Source organism: Chrysemys picta, chromosome 2 (assembly GCF_011386835.1).
Source record: "Chrysemys picta bellii isolate R12L10 chromosome 2, ASM1138683v2, whole genome shotgun sequence".
Lineage (NCBI taxonomy): Eukaryota > Metazoa > Chordata > Testudines > Emydidae > Chrysemys > Chrysemys picta.
In genome coordinates, this window is record NC_088792.1 from 121,197,990 (window position 1) to 121,219,337 (window position 21,348).

General features: G+C 43.6%; 1 protein-coding gene across 5 annotated transcripts in view; it reads right to left on the reverse strand.

Annotated features, from left to right (window-relative positions):
* Nucleotides 1-21,348, reverse strand: part of CTNNAL1 (catenin alpha like 1) — a 144,014-nt gene that overhangs the window by 99,457 nt on the left and 23,209 nt on the right. For all 5 annotated transcript variants that reach the window (XM_065584130.1, XM_065584127.1, XM_065584128.1 and 2 more), the window contains exons 2-3: nt 12,807-12,996; nt 1,025-1,212 (exon numbers count right to left, since the gene is read on the reverse strand). In XM_065584130.1, the coding sequence (XP_065440202.1) occupies nt 1,025-1,212; nt 12,807-12,996 (378 nt within the window). The remainder of the gene's footprint in view (nt 1-1,024; nt 1,213-12,806; nt 12,997-21,348) is intronic.

The window sequence follows — 21,348 nt, forward strand, 5'->3', positions numbered from 1 at the left end:
AACACCTTCAAAAGACAAGCCTGGGAGCTTAACTGCCCACTTTATTTGAAGTGGTGGTCTACAACATATGTGAACCCCTTATGCTTAACAATCTGACCCACCTTGTATTTAGCTGAGACATTCTGGTTACATTTTTTCAGACCTGAGGAAGAGCTCTGTGAAACTTTAAAGCTTTTATTGGACCAATTTCTATTGCTCCAATAAAAAAAGATATCACCTCACCTACCTTGTGTCTCATAAAATATTTATTTCAATCTAAAAAGCAGACATGGACTCGCTTATTAGCATTCCTCTCCATTCATCCAGCCAGCCTCAGCTTCTGGATCCTCCTCAGCTCTTTACTTCTGATCGGTTGAGAATGTGCTCTTTGCCTTGCTGCTGACAGTTGGTGGAAACATGTTTAAAAATGTCCTGTTGGATCTAACAGAAGAGAGATTTTCATTGGCCATTTTACAACAGCCATCCTTTGCACCCAACAGAAAATACAAAAGCCAATTTTTTTCCGTGCCAAAGTAAATGAACACTAACACACCACCTCATCTTTCTCCTCACAAAATAGCACCTCAAGTCTTTTGACACAATGCTCAAAGTCACCAAAATAACTTTAGACACTTGCCCAACAATAACCACTCTTCACACACTGGGTAGGATACCTTGTGGCAATATTTAACTATTTTGTATTAGTTCCCCCCAACCCCAAGAAGTGCCACTAATAGATTAAACAAATGTAGCCATATTGACAGACAAGAGAATATAAAGCAAAGTATATAAGACAAGTTAATTGCAAATGTGACCTAAAGTCTCTTGATTCAGTATTTCCTGAAATAAAGAATCTAAATAGACTTTTTTTTTTCTTACAAGTTTCACAGTTTCTTCTCTTAAAATATATATATAGTTAAACTAAGGAGGAAAAAAACATAGTTCTTTAATACTAAGTGTAATGCAAAGTATTACTTCATTTTGTACCAAATTCTCTCACATCTCCAGCACATATAGTTTCAGGAATAACAAAAGACACAAATACCTTGTTTCTGGAAGATAAAATTTGTTTAATAACTATTCTGTCTGCCAGCACCAGCACCTTTGTCACTGACGAAAGCAGCAATCTTGCAGCTTTTACTACTCCTGTTTTGTCTGTAAAAATTGTTATCCGGCCATCATATTCTGGATGATCCAAGTTAGCTACATCTGTAAGTTGTGCAATTGTTTCACCTAAAAAAACAAAAATAAATAAATAAATAACTTTTGTGCTTTTAAAACAGAAAAAAGCTGAGAACATAAAAAATGCCTAAATTAAAAGGGATAAGGGGGACCTGCCTTGCAGCTATTGCTTGCTCCCTTTTGTCTTGTTTCCTATTACTAACTATAGATGATTCTGCCTCCTCACTTCAGCTCCCAGCTGCTTGATATTTGCTCCTTCTCTCCCTCAAACATGACCAAAATTTTGGTTTTGCCCTCAAGAGCTTGTAGGTTTAATTTTGCTTTGGAAAAAAATGAAAGTTAGTATTGCTCTCCTACTTTTTTTCTTTTTAATAGCAAAAATTAAGTTCATGCAAGCACTGGAACAAAACAGAAGAACCCATAGTCCAACCAGCATTTATTCTGTCAAGTCCTGGCTAGTACTCTCACAAGCTAACTGATTTGTAGATTTCATTTTGTTTTAAAAATTCTCAAGTGTAAAAAATAAACAGCCCCCAACAGGAATTTTAAATATCCAGTAAAATAGTTTTGTATTTGTTGGGCTACTGGGGAAGCACTGTAATGACACTACTGTGTATAGGTTTTAGAAAGACGATGCAGAGTCATAGACAAAAAGGAAGAACAGAGAAAATAAATGATGAAAATTATGTTTTAAAAACTGAATAATGTAAAATTTCACAATTACAACACTGTCTATTTATTTACAGCAACTTTCTCCAAGAGCTAAGAGAATAAGGTTTGTTTTTATCGCTGTAACACAACACCAGTGCTCCCATAATGTACAATAAACATACTATTATGAAATCTAAAGTGTCTATATCAGAGGTGGGCAAACTACAGCCCACGGGCCGCCCCTGAGCTCCTGGCCCAGGAGGCTCGCCCCCGGCCCCTCCCTTGCTGTTCCCCCCTCCCCCACAGCCTCAGCTTGCTCCGCCGCCAGCGCAATGCTCTGGGTGGCGGGGCTGCGAGCTTCTGGAGCAGCACAGCTGCAGAGCCCGGCCTGACCCAGTGCTCTGTATTGCGCGGTGGCGACAGCATGGCTGGCTCCAGCCGGGTGGCGCGGCTGTAGTGCCACCAGTGCTCCAGGCAGCGCAGTAAGGGGGTAGGGGGATTGGATAGAGGGCAGAGGAGTTCGGGGGGGCGGGCAGGCAGGGGTCGGGGCGGTCAGAGGGTGGGGGAACAGGGAGGGCAGGGGTTCCGGGGTGGGCAGTCAGGAATGAGAGGAGGGGTTGGATGGGGCAGCGAGGGGCAGTCAGGGGCAGGGGTTCCGGAGGCAGTCAGGGGACAGGGAGAAGGGGTGGTTGGATGGGGCGGGGTCCCAGGAGGGCAGTCAGGAAGGGGGGGAGGGTTGGATGGGGTGGCAGGGGGCAGTCAGGGGCAGGGGTTCCAGGGGCGGTCAGGGGACCGGGGGGGGGGGGTGGATGGGGCAGGAGTCCTGGGGGGGAGAGGGGGGCAGATAGGGGGTGGGGGAGGGCCACAACCCCTGCCCCTAACCATACCTCCATACAATTTCCGAAACCTGATGCGGCCCTCAGGCCAAAAAGTTTGCCCGCCCCGGTCTATATCAGTAAAACAGAAGTTACCTAGAACATGTTTGGAAAAATTTGGATCAAGTTTTTACTAACCTTGAGAAAACAGCTTTAAATACCAATCAATCATTTACTACATTACTCACATGCTTTAAATGAGTAACTCCTGTGCTTTAAGAACAAACATAGCAGCCCAATACCAAGCACAAAACATAAAGATGAAACACCTAATGCTGTCACACCCAATCTCAAAATCCACCATCTCTAGGTGACCATGTGTCCCATTTTGCCAGGACAGTCCCCTTTTTAAGCCCTGTCCCAGAGGTCCCAACTTTTTTGGCAAAACTGGGCATTTGTCCTGTTTGTTACATTTGTTCTTGCCAACTGATCCTCCCTTGGAAAGAGCAAACAGGACAAATGCCCAGTTTTCAAACTGTGGGACACAAAGGAACATTTAGGGCTGCGAGCGGCAATGTTCCAGGGGGAGGGGCGGAGAGATGGGGGAGAGAGAGTCTCCACATACCCCAGAAGTTGCACAGGCGCTGTGCTGGGAGTCCTGTGGGAGCCTGGCTGATGTGTCTCCTCTGCACCCTGCCCCTCCAATCATGGAGCAATTGGGTGGCACATGCTCACTCCGCAGCCTAACCAGAGGCCAGTGCTGTTGGGGCCCTAATTCAAACTCTTCACCTTGTCTTGTGTATCACCCAGTTTTTGTGGAGATGGCAGAGACGGCCGGGCCATAGAGCCACAACTCATGGGCCCTGCCCTATCAAGCAACCCAGCTGGTAAGTGCCCTACCAGTTCCTACAGAAACTGCTTGTGTCAGGGCACCAAGCACAGCACAGCCCCTCCAGAACGCCCCCCCCACCCCAGCCTTGTGCTGCTGCCCCCAAGTGTTCCATGGAACCCCCCAGCCTCATGTCCTCCCGACCCCCTGTCCTTCGGGGCCAACCCCCTCCTCCCCCAGAGCCCCAACTGGCCTCTATCCCTCCCCAGTCCGCCTCCAGTTGCCTACTTCTGCCACATCATGGACTCCCTGCATCTCCCCAAGGTTGCTATCTGCAGTCTCCTTGGTCCCTTCTGCTACCTGGAGCCTCCTTCCTGCCCTTCTACTATCCCAGCCCCCGAAGGGGCATTGCATGGCTAGCTGGATCATAGTCCAATAGCTTCACCTCCTGGTTCCGAGCTCAAAAGTACTCTCATACTCACTGCTTTGTTGCCAGATCCCAGCCCACACCCATTCCTCTACCCTCCGCATCCCTCCTGCTCCCATCTCTACTGCTTGGCTTAAATAACCTGACATCTTACCTTAAGTAAGAGAGAATTGTATATACTGTGTATACATGTGTAAATAATACTTTACTACTTTCTGGGAAAAGGTATGGGTAGCCTTTTAAACTGAACATCGAAGCAAATAGTTATAAAAAAAAAACCCATTACCTTTCATATTAAATTTTCACTCAAAGGCAAAACAAGCTCTGCTTTGACTCAAAACATCACTTGTTGAGTTTCTTTTAACAACTATGACAAAATATAGTAACAGCAATTGTCATTGTGGATCATACAAGTGGCCCATCTAGTCCTACATCTTGTGTCTCAGTGGCCAATACCAGATGCTTCAGAAAAAAGTTGCAAGAAACCTACAGTAAGCAGTTACAGAAGAACCTGTAGAGTAAGTTTTTTCCTAATGTGATCTGTTAGGCCTGCTTATGTCTTGAAGCATGAGTGTTTATATCTCTTCCAAAACTCTTGGGTTTTTATTTTAATCCTTACTGACAACTAGTTATTCTTGTTATCCATTCAAACATACAAACTTTTTTGAATCTTGTTAATTTTTTAGCCTCAACAGTATTTTCAGGCAATGAGTCCCACAGACTAACTACGCATTGTGTGAAAGTATTTCTCAGTATAAAGTTATTCCTTTTTAATTTATCTCTTTGTATTATAGGGGGGGGGGGGGAGGAAGAAAAGAGGCAAAAAAAAAAAAAAAAGAGATGACATCTCCATCTACCTTCTCTATATCATTCATCATGTCCCATTCGATTCATTTGCTCTTCAAACCTAAACAGCTCCAGTGTCTCCATGCCACTGATCATTCTCTATCTCCCTCTGAACCACTTTCCGCTTTTTCTGCTATATATATTTTGGTGACTGTTTCGTTCTTTTTACCCTGTGACTGATAGAAAATACTGAAAATATTGTGTATCAAGAATGAAATAGAATGGTACTACTTTGAGGTTTTCATTGACCTCTCTTAGTACCACCAAGTACTCATTCCTGAGTGAACCAAGTATGCATGAGTAGTTAAAATTACTTTTTCCAACCTGCAGTACCGTACATTGATCAACATTGGATTTAATCTGCCATGATGCTGCCTATTCATGTAGTTTTGTAAGGTTGTTCTTAAGGCTCGTCAGTTTTTCCTAGTCTTGACTAATCAGACTTGTATGTTACCTACAAATTTACCTCCTCACTGTGTACCAACTTTTTCATGTGTTTATTGACAAAAAATTCTAACAGAGTGCAAAAGCCATGCTGGTTAGACCTATCCCATCATGATTCAAAAGTGTTTTCACCCTTCTCCTCCCTTTTTTAATTTATGTACACTAGACGTTAAAAAAATTTTTTTTGCTTGTTGTACATAGAAATCAAGTCACTGGCTACAAAACCCTGTAGTCAAATTAGTGTTAATGCTGGAACAATAAACAATAAAACCACACACACCAAAAAATGCAAGTAGAATAAAAAACAACATCCAAAACGCTATCCAGGTCTTCAAACCCCCTCATACCAACTCTACAGCCATGCTTTTACCTACACAAAAATGCAACTTCATATCAATTTATTCAAACAATCAAGAATAACTCACTCCCAATTTTTTTATTTATATAGTTTAGCCTTAATATTTTACCAAAAGCACCTTAAGCACAGTGCAAGAGAATAAAAACAAAAATAAAAAGTAAGATCAGGATGGAAAAAAAAAATTTAAATTGTATTTAAATAAGATTTTGTATTTATATTGTCTTAGTTCTTTACATTATTCCAATTTACAGTCAAATTGCTGCAGTGGGTGCTTGTACTTTTTTTTTTTTAATAAACTAGTTTAATTGTTAGAAGAACTTCAGATTTGACAGGGTTTTTTTTACTAAGAAGTTTCACACTTAAAATGTTGATTTATGCCAAAAGAGAGAAGTCCCAGGACCTCGTTGACATCCTGGTGGTGTTCTCAAAACAAAACTCAAACACAAAACTGATAAGCAAATAGTTAGAGCCCTGTGTGGCTACACAATTTATATCTGCAGATATAAAGCAGATATCCACAGAGCTGTAGGGCTCTGATGACAATGAGCAAGACCAGCAGGGCCATGGCCAGCAACCGGGCCAGCAAACGCAGCTGCTTTCGCCACTGCATGTCAGGCTGCCACTCACAGGAGCCAGTGCCCAGCCCCGGCAGCTCCTCCGGCAGGGTCGGCTCCAGGCACCACCCACCAACCTTGTGCTTGGGGCGGCACCTGGAGGGGAGCGGCGCGGCGCTCCGGCTGCCGGGGAGAGCGGATCCGCAGTGGGCTCGCCGCTGGGGAGAGCGGGGCCGCGACCAGGCTCTCCGCCCTCCCCCCGGCGCTCTGGTCGCCAGGGAGAGCGGAGCCCCTGCCGGGCTCTCCGCCCTCCCCCCGACGCTCCGCCCTCCCCCCGACGCCCCGAGGGGGGGGTGGGGGCGCGGCGGGAGGCTTTTTTGCCTGGGGTGGCAAAAAAGCCAGAGCCGGCCCTGTCCTCCGGTATTGCTGTGCCACCCCCAGCCTTACCCAGTGGGGCAGGCACCAGGCTCACCAGCAGCTGTCCCTTGCACATATTAGTGTCATACTTGTGTATCCGGGAAGGGCTCTACCAATAGCCTATATTCTATTTGCAACCAGCACCACCTTGAGATAAACTGAAATCCATTATTCAAGCAAAATGAAATGCTTCAATCCAGCTATACTTCACCATACGGATTTACAGTGGCTGGGTACTTTATGGATGAAGTGTTCGAAGCCAAGAAGACTTCGGCCCAATCCTGCAGAAATTTACCCAATTAACTTTAAGAATGTGAGTAGTCACATTCAACTCAGAACTATTTAGGTGCTGAAGTCTTTTTGAAGGATCTGGACAGAAGCATTTTCACCAACTATCCAGTTACTGCATATATGAGTACAGATATATGGAGTAACACTCAAACTATTCTGTATAATACAGTAACTGCTATAGGAGGAGCAATTTACATGTCTATTTGATTACAATCACTCAGGATACTGTCAAAAATGGCAAGGAATATAGGTGCCATCTTTGCAAAAGGTAGTGCTGGTAATAGCAACATACAGTTCTATACACATTCTAAATTTACTGTCAAATGGCTTGAAAGGAAAGAATATCAAAGATCCTACTTCCAATTAAATTATTTTGCATCAACTACTTTGTAGTTTGCCAAATATTAACAGGAAAATATCTGTATATTTGTCATGCCTCAAGTAGACTGAAACATAAACATCTGAGTTCACAAAGTCTGCGAGGAGTGCAGCAGAATACTGACTTTGCCAGAAAGTAACAAATATTAATGTGACGAGTTGTGCTAGGGAATTGCTCTGAATATTAATGCTAGTTGCAGTGGTACTTGATTTTGTACAGAAGAATTCATGTTCAATCGCTAAAGCCACTGAAGACTGGGAGAAGCCTGAAAAATCTTTTTACTGAATTGCAATTATGTTATGTAAAAATATGAGTTCATAAAACAGTGTGATCAGGTTGCAACACCATGTAATTTTCTAACAGATGATTAATCTCCACAATCACCAGCATCCACATAGAGAAAGCATTATACAAGTTTCTGCTGGAAGTGTGTTTCTGCCAACAATATTTCTCCATTCCAGAAAGTTATGCTCTCTAATTAAATACTGAAAAACACGATAACTGTTCATTAGTTAATGTCTCAAGTAAATATCCCAAGAGAAAACAGATGCAACCATGAAAGCAGTATGTCAACTGTAAACCGCTATGGCTTCTTCTGCTGAGTTTAATGACTATTTTCATCATTTGGCCCAGTGAAAGAATGGTTACTTACCTCACAGTAACTGTGGTTCTTTGAGATGTGTTGTCCACACAGATTCCATTCTTGGTGTGCAAGTACCCCATGGGCATGAGTTCGGATTCTTTGTGCTCAGATGCGGCAATAGAAAATCATTTCCATTAAGCTTAGTAAGTCAGTCTCATTGACGATATCCTGCTTTGGAGAGCAGAATATTCTGGAAACTCAGTTGAACAGCTTCTTTTGGTGGATGACATCCAGCCAGCATCCAGTCTGTCAGATGCAACAAAGCTGTATCTAGGTGTAGGATCTGACTGCTGTTCTGCAAGACTGTCAGTCAGGCCTGGCAGAATACTGCATTGAAAGGTTCACCAGAACTTAATACCAGAACTGCCTGGCTCAGCTAGGGGCTATCAATCATCCATCCTGCATCTTGCTCAGTTTCCTCATGGGGCTTGGTGGGAAAGCATACATTAGTCCCAGTGTCCAAGGGATAAGAAAGGCATCTGTCAAATAGCCACTCTGCAGCAATATGAGAGAGACAAGAAGGCCCCAAATGTCATTGTATCACAGCTCATTCCATCCTGCTGTCAATTGCAGGAAGGCAGTCAGCCCTCATCCATGACAGATATCATCTCTTCTTGGTGTTCCTTAGGGAATTAGCCTACAGGGAGTTTGTCTATAAACTGAGACAACTGGTCCTATGTTAAATAGCCATATTTGGAGAGGAGAGCCTGATAGTTAGCTCCAGATGAGGGTGGCCAACTGATGGGCATAACTTGCGACTGAAGATGTCCAATTTCTTTAGGTCCTTCTCTCCTGGTGTAGAATTAGGAGGTCCCTGTTTTGGCTTCTCCTGAACCTGGTGGTATATGTAACCAAAAATATGTAGACCCCTTTCAGATACCTGGTACCACCTGTCAGTTAATTGCATTTTTTTTTTGCAAGTTCCATTAGCCCCGGCACGTAGGATGTCCTAGAGTTTGTCCCATTTCTCTTGAATTACCTCCAGGGGTACATCCAAGGTCTCTGCCATGTGCTTCATGAAATCCTGGAATACCTTGAATTCATCTAATGAGGCAGGCAAAGTGGTTTCATGACCTCATCTGGGGAAGATGAGGAGAAAGCAGCAGTTCTTCACTTTGCAGCTGATGCTCTTCCTTCACTATACTCCTCTTGATTCTCCATTATCCGAAATGCACCCACGGCAGACTTGTTGGAGATGATCTGATTTGCCTATTTGGAGCAGCTGATCTAGCCCTAGAGAAAGTGGATGATGCAGGCTTTCTGAAATATGGCTGCACACCACAGGTTGTTCAATAGGACCATAGATGGTAAGAGTAGGGATATTGAAGTGGGAGACACATGGGGGCACCCACGGAGGAGGATTCCTATGTGCCCGAGGTCTCTTTCTTCTACCTTACATGGACTCCTCTTTAGAATCCCCACCTGACTTCCAATGTGCTACTCAGGAAAGGGAAAATGGACAGGTTGATGATGAGTCCATGCTATGCCCAACAGAAGGGTATACTTCCCCCAAAGGGGTCTGTCTCAGTATGGGGGAGGTGGGTGCCAAGGATACCTCCTCAATCTGATGTACCAGTAACTCTGAAGTTGGTGGTTTGGATATCACCACCCTCAATCTCTCAAAAAGAGAGAGGGGGGGGGGGGACGACTCCGGTACTCAGATCACTGATAAGTCACGTAGCATGACGTATAGTTCAGGTGCCAAGATTGTTGGTTCCACAGTAACAGGTATAGCAGAAAGCAACAGAGGGTCCTGTGGCACCTTTAAGAGTAACAGAAGTATTGGAGCATAAGCTTTCGTGGGTGAATGCCCACTTCATCAGATGCAAGTAATGGAAATTTCCAGAGGCAGGTATAAATCAGTATGGAGATAACGAGGTTAGTTCAATCAGGGAGGGTGAGGTGCTCTGCTAGCAGTTGAGATGTGAACACCAAGGGAGGAGAAACTGCTTCTGTAGCTGGATAGCCATTCACAGTCTTTGTTTAATCCTGATCTGATGGTGTCAAATTTGCAAATGAACTGGAGCTCAGCAGTTTCTCTTTGGAGTCTGGTCCTGAAGTTTTTTTGCTGTAAGATGGCATATTGTGGGGCCGCATGGCCCCACAATATGCCAACATTTTTATGGCTGACCTGGAACAACGCTTCCTCAGCTCTCATCCACTCACGCCCCTTCTCTACCTACACTACATTGATGACATCATCATCATCTGGACCCATGGGAAGGAGATCCTGGAAGAATTCCACCATGATTTCAACAACTTCCACCCCACCATCAACCTCAGCCTGGACCAATCTACATGGGAGGTCCACTTCCTAGACACCACAGTACAAATAAGCAATGGCCACGTTAACACCACCCTATACCGAAAACCCACTGACCGCTACGCCTACCTTCATGCCTCCAGCTTCCACCCCAGACACACCACACGATCCATCGTCTACAGCCAAGCGCTGAGGTACAACCACATCTGCTCCAACCCCTCAGACAGAGACAACACCTACAAGATCTTCACCAAGCATTCTCAAAACTACGATACCCACACAAGGAAATAAAGAAACAAATCAACAGAGCCAGACATGTACCCTGAAGCCTTCTGCTACAAAGACAGGCCCAAAAAAGAAACCAACAGAACTCCACTGGCCATCACCTACAGTCCTCAGCTTAATCCTCTCCAACGCATCATCAGTGATCTACAACCCATCCTGGACAATGATCCCTCACTTTCACAGACCTTGGGAGGCAGGCCAGTCCTCGCCCACAGACAACCCGCCAACCTTAAGCATATTCTCACCAGCAACCACGCACCACACCATAACAACTCTAACTTAGGAACCAACCCATGCAACAAACCTCAATGCCAACTCTGCCCACATATCTACACCAGCAACACCATCATAGGACCTAACCAGATCAGCTACATCATCACCGGCTCATTCACCTGCATGTCCACCAATGTTATAAATGCCATCATGTGCCACCAATGCCCCTCTGCTATGTACATTGGCCAAACTGGACAGTCACTAGGCAAGAGGATAAATGGACACAAGTCAGATATCAGGAATGGCAATATACAAAAACCTGTAGAACACTTCAACCTCCCTGGCCACACAATAGCAGATGTAAAGGTAGCCATCTTACAGCAAAAAAACTGGGTAACTGGAAGGAGCCTTCTGAGGCTTCAGGCCCTCAGAAGAATGCTCTCAAGACAAATCATGAGTCTGATGATTTGGTGTCTCAACTTGCTGGGCACGGATGACCCAAGCTTGGCTCATCTCCGGAGAAGTGCTCCTTTCTGTCTGAAGATACCAATGCTGATGCAATAGCAGATGAATGGGGCCTTTGATAAAACATGGCTCGAATATCGGGGTGGAATCCAGCTTCCCAAAGACATTAACAGAGAAGGAATGATTGAATGGCTGAGGCATGCCTATAGCCTTCCTCTCGGTAGTCTGAGGCAGCTTGCATCGATCTTTTGGGAAACAGTTTCAGGCAGGCTTTCCTTGCTCTGAGTGAACTTGGACAAAGAGCAACAAATAGAACATTGCTACAGAATGTGTCCTTCTCCAAGGCAGAGAAGACATCAGAGTGCCTGTTGTTAACAGGCATCAAAGCTCTGCATGAGAGACAAGCCTTAAATCTATTGTTTTTGCTTGTGCCATGATGCTAGCCACCTGTAACAAAGTGTAGGTGCTCTATCCTAAACATTTATCTAAGAAAAAAATTTCTATTTTTTTTTGCACCAGCGGGTGACTAACCTACTTAACCAAACTAATTAACAACGCTCAGTGTGCCAGGGGTCCATCTCACTGCCAGGTGGTATGGAGGAACTGATGGCCTGCTGGGCCTGCTCTGTCCTTCGTAGCCCCAATGGGCAATTCTTTTAGCCAGTAATCATGTGCACATCAGGGGCAAGAGCACAAGGAGTGGAATCCATATGGACAATTACTCAAAGACTATATGGAATGGAAATAAACAGTGCTTTCAAGTTAACTTGCCTTCAAGTATTTTAATTCTGAAGGTCTTGAAAGTGAATGTCAATGACGACAAATCAGTGGTAACTGCCTGCAATTTTTTGTTTTAAATCATTGATTGGAGTAATGCTTCATGTTGCATTAAATGGTTTTCACATATTTGGATTTTCTTAAGGTTTTGAAGCTCTACACAACATTTCAGTGTTAACATTGAAATAGTTTACAGTGACAAATTTTGCTCCTTTGGTTGGATGAAAAAAGCTATAAAAAAAGACAAGTTTAATATTTTCTTGTGGTTTTGTTCTTTGCTTACAGTGGCTGTGTAAAACTAAAATAAAAATACCCTACAAATGAGGCCTTTAAAATAAGAATTTAAAAAACAGTATTTACAGTGTGATTTTACATTGAAATGTATTACAAATTGCAATAGCACACATTTTCAAGTTAGTTTTGTGAAGACTCAACCAGATATAAATCAATTATGTTTCTTTAAAATAAGCAGTAATTTAATTCACTGATTTATATTTCCTTAAATTTAAAGATTCCCTCATCAAAACTACAAATACAGGTGCTCCAATTTTGAAATAGGGAAAATTACTGCAAGGAATGGTAAAATACGTAGCTTCACCATTGGTCATCCTGAAAGTACTTGTAAGAACAACTTTAGGGTTTGTTGTCGGGTGGGTTGCTGGGTTGTTGTTGTTTTTTTTTAAATTAAAAAAGGGAAAAGTAAAACTTCTTGTGGCAAAGTGATCCACACAATAAAGCACGACACAAGAATGCCATCATCTGCCAACTTTAGACATAATGGTGGAAGTTTGGACAGCAGGTGGAGTGTGAGAGCACTGGTACCAATCAGGTATTGAATGTAGGCAAGGGTTATCACTAAAAAAGTCTTTAACAACTCCAAAAATCATGTTTAATGGCTGCAATAGATGAAAGCAGTAGATTCCATTTGTTTTCAATGTCAGGTGTAGCATAGCAAAATAAATGGCAGATTTCTTAAACAATCACATACCTGCTCGCTTTGCCTCAATGCAAGCAATACTCATTTCCTCTTTCAATTCTCGATTTTCATTGGCTATGGCTTCTCCTACTGTAACAAATCTTCCAACTGCTAGGTTAACAGCTTGGCCCACCCGCTGAATTGCTTGCAGCGTCTTGTCTGACCGCTTTGGTTTATCCTTATGGTTAATAAGAGTAGTTATCTATAACAAAAAGAAATTAATTGTTAGGATGGCAGGTTAGTCAACATTTTAACTTGAAAATTACTAGCAAGTTTTGAAATACACCTGGGGCTAGACCTTCAATTTTATTAGCCAACACACTATTGCACTGAGTCACATGGAGTCATTTGTTAAAAATTTCTGGAAACAAATTCAAAACTGAATATTAAAAAAGCAGTTTGGTGCTCCCTCTTCACTTCTGAACTCACACCCTCTTCTCATAAAAGATTAAAGATTGACTTATTTTTAAACTTCATATGTAGTAATTGGAGCTGGTGTACTAAAAATAAGCCATTCAAAGTCACTTGACAGGCCAATAATACTTACAGTGTCCCTGTTAAAGTTGTTGTATAATTCTAGACTGATCTGCATTGTTTTGGTTTGCCAACACATTCACAAGTCCTGCCATCTTTCCATTCTGTCTATTCAGAACTTGTGTATTTTAATCAACCACTATATCTCACGAATAGAAAAAAGGCCATGTCATAACTATAAAGGGAAGGGTAACAGCTGTCCTGTGTACAGTACTATAAAATCCCTCCTGGCCAGAGACTCCAAAATCCTTTTCCCTGTAAAGGGTTAAGAAGCTCAGGTAACCTGGCTGGCATCTGACCCAAAGGACCAATAAGGGGACAAGATACTTTCAAATCTTCGGGGGGGGGGGGGGGGGGGAAGGCTTTTGTTTGTGCTCTTTGTTTGGGTTGTTCGTTCGCTCTTGGGACTGAGAGGGACCAGACATCAATCCAGGTTCTCCACATCTTTCTAAACAAGTCTCTCCTATTTCAAACTTGTAAGTAAATAGCCAGGCAAGGCGTCTTAGTTTTACTTTGTTTTCTCAACTTGTAAATGTACCTTTTACTAGAGTGTTTATCTTTGTTTGCTGTACTTTGAACCTAAGACTAGAGGGGAGTCCTCTGAGCTCTTTAAGTTTGATTACCCTGTAAAGTTATTTTCCATACTGATTTTACAGAGATGATTTTTACCTTTTTCTTTAATTAAAAACCTTCTTTTTAAGAACCTGATTGATTTTTTTCCTTGTTTTAGATCCAAGGGGTTTGGATCTGTATTCACCAGGGAATTGGTGAAAGGTTTCTCAAGGCTTCCCAGGGGAGGGAATCCATTGGGATGGTGGCAGCAGACCAGACCTAAGCTGATAGTTAAGCTTAGAAGTTTTCATGCAGGCCCCTACATTTGTACCCTAAAGTTCAAAGTGGGGATACAGCCTTGACAGGCCATTTGCAGAGATGTGCATGTACTCAATCAAAATCTTGATGTTGGCAATTTGCCAAGCAAAAATATTTAAGTAATCAAGACTGGAGCTAAATTACATTTTGAGGAACTTTCCCCACCTCTCACAAGACCAGATACACATTTTTTAAAAACTACTCTTAGATCAGGCTCAATTTTGGACCCATTAGCCTTGCATCAAAATAGGTCTTATTTCACCACAGTAGTGAAAACAAAAGAAAGAGGGATTAAGAAAGCTACAAACCATCTCTACTTACTGTTTAAAAAAAAAAAAAAACGAACTGCAGAACATTGCCCAGCTATAAGAAAATACTTTTGGGTGTGTGGGGTCTGTGCTTCCATCCTACTCCAGTCTAGCAAAAACAAATCCTTCTGGCTGTCAAACCTTCCCTCCAGTAACAGAAGGACTTATGCTCTCTCACCTTCTCCCCACTATCAACCCCTTCTTTCCCCCTCCACTTCCCCACACAACAGAACTAACTGCACTGCAGCAAACTAACTTTTGCAGGAGCATAATAAAGTAAGTGAACACGTGTTTGTATTAAATATTTATTAACAACTTCAATATTCCAGTCAAAGTCCTACATAGCTCCATTCATTTCACAGTTCCACAGAAATTTCAGTCAGAATACTACACTGAACCTGAACAGAAGAATCTTAATAGAAAATTTTCTTTGCCTGAATAATATTCTTTCAAGATCTTCTGCCAAGTTCAGATACTTGCAGCAGATGGAGACAGTACATAAAACCTTTTTGGTGAGGTCATCACTCAATAAGCTCAGGTAACACCTCTATGAACAGTTCTATGATAAATTGCTAACTTTTAAAGTAAAAAAAAAAAAAATTTAATCTTAGACAAACTATATGGAGTGATGTTAGCCTGAAGAGAGTAGAGTATGAACTGACACGAATGTCCTGAAGAAAGAAAGTGATCAAACAAGGAAAATTCCCCATTTTCTTTTTGATCGTCTATGCTAATTCTGACACTTGGGACCTTCCAAAGCATACTCCAGACCCCTAACGGAGGCACCAGCAACCCACGGTGGCCTGCAGTATTCTCCCTCTGAATGCTGCATCTACTGAAGCTATACATCCACTCTAATACAGTATTTGAAAAATGTGACATGATGCAATGGTTGCTTTACAAATTGCCAGCAGAGCTGCGTATGCACTCTTCCCATGATAAATCCAATAATTCCATAAAGACAGACTTGAATGCTTCTGACACTTCTTACAGAAATACGCCTCCATGAGAGGATGTGTTATCCAATTATACTGGGTAGACCTGCGTGCTGTTTGTCCTTTCTTAGAACCTTCATGCAGAATGAAAAGCATCTGAGCTTCTGAGACAGAGATGATTCTTAAGACTGATCACATTCAAACATTCCTTACTGTTCCTTAGGATTAGGACAAAGAGGGACAGTTATATTTTGGTTCAAATGGAACAAAACAGGAAGCCTTTCGCAAAAAACACAGCAATGTCTTGAGCACTAGCATGGATAAAAATAGACTTGATTACAGAAAAATCAAATTAAGTTTTTTTTAAACTTTAAATGAAATATATTTTTCTTTTCAAAACTAAATCAATTTAAAGTTAAATTTGAAATTATGACAACCAATGTTAAAGCCTTTTTTAAAAAAGTCAAAAAATAGAACTGGTACAAGTCACTGGCTAAACACCTGGAATCAGACTAAGTGCTAAACCAACTTTTGACAGCAGTATCCTTCTCTGCACCCGCAGATGAGGATATCTTCATTTCAGTTTATTCAACTAGTTCAATTCAATGACTAGTTCAATGTTGAAAAATCAATTAGACAAAAAATCAGGAGAGCTTCTTTTCCTCTTTCTATGAATAAACACTAGGTGTGAGAGGAAGAGCTCTACTTGCTGTAAAATCTTGAAGGACATGACCAGAAACAATAAGTTCAATTCACTAAGATAATACTTCCTTTGTTTAATAAATGAGTTTTAAATAAAAACATTTGATACACTTTCTTCTTATGTATCCAGCACCTTTAGTTTTAACTAATGAACAATATTAGAATTATGTTTTTGTGCATTTTTAATTCTAATTTCCATCCAAATGAATCACTTCCATCCCTTCAAGAAAATTACTTTAAACTTACCAGTTCACTTGGATGAACATGCTGCGAGTAATAACAGGACCTTAAGTGATAAAAGCCAGAGAGTTCTTCATAATGGCTTGAATAGTGATTTGGTGACAGCATTCAGAGCTGAGTTCAATTCTCATAGGGGGGCAGGTGAACTGAAAACCAGCCTCAGATTCCCCACAGAACCCAGATTTAACCGGAACATGCCCCCAACGCCACATTATCTAAGTGGGCCTGTGAGGTCACAGTTACTGGTAATTGGACAATCAGTGAGCTGGCATTCATCCCTATGAGGCAGACTACCCCGAAAAAGTTCGAGAATATCAGGAAGGGTATAAACTATAGAGTGAACATCACACCAAGAACTGACACTTTCCCAAACCCTTGAATGCTGCACCAAAGTAGACTGATTCCAAGAGAACAACCTTGAAGTGACCTTATGCAAAGGCCTTTATTTCTGAAGTTTGCTCTCCAAATAGCCATGCCCTATACCTGAAATTAGATATATTGTCACAGGTGATAGGGACCTGTGTCAGGAGATCTTTTGTCACAAGAAGCCAGAACTGAAGTTCCACAACCAGATTCACCAGGCTTGTATATTTTGGCTAGCTCAGAGTGATCAGAATCAAGTTCCCTGTGGACCTAGTTCTCTTCTGGAACACCTACGGAGTGCCACAATGGAAACAGGTACAGCAGGCTGAAATCCCACCTGAAGGACACAACAACTATATCCTGGGAGTCGTGCTCCTTGTCCCTACAGAAGCAACTGGATTTTGTATCCTAAGAATCACTAATAAAAGCATACAGATTCTAAAATCTAAAACCAACTTTTTTTTTTTTTAAGCAGATGACAAATTGGTTAATTCAAAACAGAACCACAGACTAAAATGCAAGTTAGATATACTAGAGGTAAACTGATTTTTGTTGAAGGAAGGTGGGGTTCACATTTTGTGAACAACAATCAACTTGATATACATGACAATGGTTAACAGGGAGGAGGGAGAAGGTATTCAGTCTCAGAAGATAAACTGGACAGATGCAAATTACAACATATTCTAGAAACTTTCCACTTTAATTATCTATGTGTTGTCACCCTATTTTATTGGCAAATAATAAAATAAATATAGATTTTTTCATACATTTCATGGGGTAAAGCCAAGTGGATCATGAGCTCATCTAGTCTATCCTCTTGTATACCAAAAGCCATTCAATTTCATCTATATTTCACCTCAGTGACTTTAGTTAGATTAAAGTATTTCAGTCCTCTGGGGACTAAACTGTTGCATACCATGTGCACATGACAGGAAAGACCAGGGTGCCACCAAATGCCCAAGGTATTTGCAACAGCAGGGAATTGATACCGTGAGTGTGGCAGAGTGTACCAGGCCTTCATGGCCCCTGCTGGAGGCCCTCTTGCTCTACTACAACCAGCCTCAGGAAGCAGCAAAGTGGGAGAAAAGCAGCAAAACTGTGCCCTGCAGGCCTGCCTAGAGAGGCCTCGCTGGAGCAGCCACCTTGGAATAGGGTGATCAGGTGTCCGGTTTTGGTCCAAAAGGGATCCTGGCAGCTCCAGTCAGCACCACTGACTGGACTGTTAAATGTCCGGTTCGTGCGGGGATGACAGGCTCCCTGCTAGCCACCACACCGCAAGCCACGTGGCTCCCGGGTCACGAAGCAGCCGGTGTGTCCAGCTCCTATCCTTAGGGCTGCCAGGGGAGCGGTCCGCGTGCTGCCCCGCCCCCCACCCTCAGGTGCAGCTCCCACTGGCTAGGTCAGGGGAGGAACTAGCACCACTTGAGCCCTCAGCAGGCGGCTGTTGAGAGGGGTCGCATGGCACGCACCTCTCCCACTGTTGCCCGGCCGGCCCTCTTCTCCTCACGTGGCTGGGCTCGAGCTGCAGCACATGCCCTGCAGCAAACCATGGTCTATTGCCCCATTGCCAGAACCCAGGAGTTGGAGGTATGTGTATCCCCGTCTCAGAGTGCTGGGAATGGGGCTGCACCCCCATACCTTCACTGCATTCCTCCCTGTCCCACCCCACTGTCATTGCATCCCTTCGTCCCAACCCCCTGCACCCTCATCCCAGTCACTGCATCTCCCCCCCATCCCAACCCCCTACACTCCCATCCCCGTGATTCCATCCCTCCCCATCCTAGCCCCCCGCACTCCCATCCCCGTCATTGCATCCCTCCCAGTCCCAACCCCCCACACCCCCATCCCAGTCACTGCATCTCCCCAGTCCCAACCCCCCACACTCCCATCCCCGTCATTGCATCCCTCCCAGTCCCAACCCCCCACACCCCCATCCCAGTCACTGCATCTCCCCAGTCCCAACCCCCCACTCCCATCCCCCGTCATTGCATCCCTCTCCATCCCAGCCCCCCGCATTCCCATCCCGTCATTGCATCCCTTCCCGTCCCAGCCCCCCGCACCTCCATCCCTGCATCCCTCCCCATCCCAACCCCCCACACACACACACACACCATTCACCTCCATACACTGCTGCACTCCCATTATATCCCTATACACCCCTGTGGCTCCCACAGCCTCATGCATCTGCAGCCTTCTGCTTCCCCATCCACCCACATACCCCCCCACACCTCCTCCTCTCTCCTTCACTACTCCCTCTCGCCCCCACCCTGCTCTTGTCCTTAGCCTCTTTCCCTCCCCATCCTCTCTCCTTCCCCCTCCCCCATTTATCCCCTCCAGCCCACCCTCCTCCCTTCCTGGCTGGGTGATTTAGGCAGCCCCTGGAAAAGTGTCTGAAAAAGTGTCTCTGTGTAGGCAACTGTGTGCATGCATCTACTGTATGTGTGTAAGAGTGTGTGTAGGGAGGTGCACGTATTCCCACATGTGTGTATACCTGTGTGAATAAAATTTGCAGCCTAATTCTGACTTATTTCTTTTGCTGGCTTGCGCACAAAAAAATTGATGACATAAAATATAGGTGTATTCATTTCATAACAAGTTTTTAAAAGAGAAAGGAACTCCAAAATAAATGCATTCTTTCTTAAAAAGTGAATGTTGTTGACTAGTAATTGCAGAACAGCCAATGTATTATACATTTCTCCCCACCTTTGTCTAGCTACATTATAAACTCTTTGTGGCAGACTCTCTTTCTATGTGTATGTCCAGCACCTACCACCCTGGAGCCCTGATCTTAGTTGGGGTCTCTAGGCACTAAACAACAATTGTAATAATAAATAATGTGTAAGTATATGTGTATCTGCATGCTAGATGTGTACACATGAATACACGTGTGTTTCTGCATCCAGGTGTGGGAGTTAGTTTCTACAGATTTATTTATATATGTATTTGGACAGTTATGCATTTCTGTGGTTGTGCTCTCTGGACTTGTATTTGGGCTTCAGGAGTGGGCCATTAATGGACCCATTTGCAGCTGTGATAATATGTGGTCCTAATTCCACACATAAAATTACAATAACTTTAGTGAACAAAAAACATGGAGCTGGTTACGAAAAATGGGAGGGGGGAAGGAAAGAATCATGAAAACCTTTGTAAAATTTCATTTTTTTTAAAAATTACCCTTTTTGACTATTTTGCTGCCAGCTCTAGGGTCCTGTAACAACTAAAACGTGAACTTAGCATAATACATCTGTCAAAACAATAAATATGCCTGTTTGGGCCTTGCAGTGAAAAGGAGCACGTGAGCGAGGGTGGGAGAGAGCAAGCAACGGAGGGAGGAGGGAGTGGAGGCAGAGCAAGGTTTTTCGGTTTTCTGGAATTAGAAAGGTGGCAACCCTATCTTGGAAGCTAGAGAGACCTGGTGCTTCAAGGTCTAGAAGAACTAGCAACAGCCCATAAGAGTCCAGCAGGCTCAGATAAAAGGCACTGCAGGGTCTTAGCAGGTCAGTTCCTGGCTGGGATCAGAGAAGAGAAGAAGGGTACTCCATCCTGTCCAAACAAGCCAGATAAGTAGCTAGAGTTTAAGGCTGGCTGAACTCACACTGGGATTGCAGAGGGAGAAGAACCAGGGGACACTGGCCCTGGGATGGGGCTAGTGATAAAAGAGCCTGGTAGGAAGAGGCCCAGGGAAATAGCAGCAGAGAACTGAAGCAAGCAGTACGTGGCTGCTATGTATAGGGTCCCTGGGTGGGATCAGGTTCCTGTACTGGTCCCAGGTAAAGTGGCATAAATCCCAAGAGGGGCACTGCATGTTTGGGAGCCTGAAAAAAAGGGCTGAATTTATAGGGTCGAGAACCAAGGCAGAAGACCATAGCGAAGGCAAAGACACAATTTTATTTGCTAGACTCTTTCCTACCCCAGAAGGGGTTCATTTGGACTTTAAGACTTGGCCGGAGGACTAAGTCACTGAACACCTGGCAGTCTACAGGGGACACCAGGGGAAAGAAATGGTCTGCAGTACCACACCCAGCTGCTAGGAAGGGCTCAAGAGATGAGCACCACATTACAGTGGGATATGGCCAGATGATCCTAGCAGGCAAGCCACACCCTAGGCTGCAAAAGAAGTTTAAAAACACAAGGTCCCTGCCAATCTGACCTGAGGAGGAAATTCTTTCGAGACCCCAAATCTGGGAACCAGTATGTAAGCAAGACATGCCACCCACCTATCTGAGAAAGAGGATTCACTACACCACCCCAGAGGTGTAGTGGTCCACCCTGTCCAGTGGTCCATCTCTGATGCTTCAGAGGAAGGGGAAAAGATACCTCAGAATGTATCTGGCCAATTGCACGTCCTGGGGGGTTGGGGGAGGGAGGGGGGAGAAAGGAGAGAGAGATGATCCTTACTAACCCTTCAGCCTACAAGCGACCAGCTGAAGCCCTGGAGCATGAGATTTGATTATAGTCAATGTCTTAATACAGAGCTGAAAGTGTCTGAGATAAACTGAACTCAAAACTATGCTGAAAACTTTTCTCTATTAAATTGCAGGACTTATGAGTCATCTGCATACCCTAAAGCACAGGCCAGCATATATTTACTTAGATAACTAA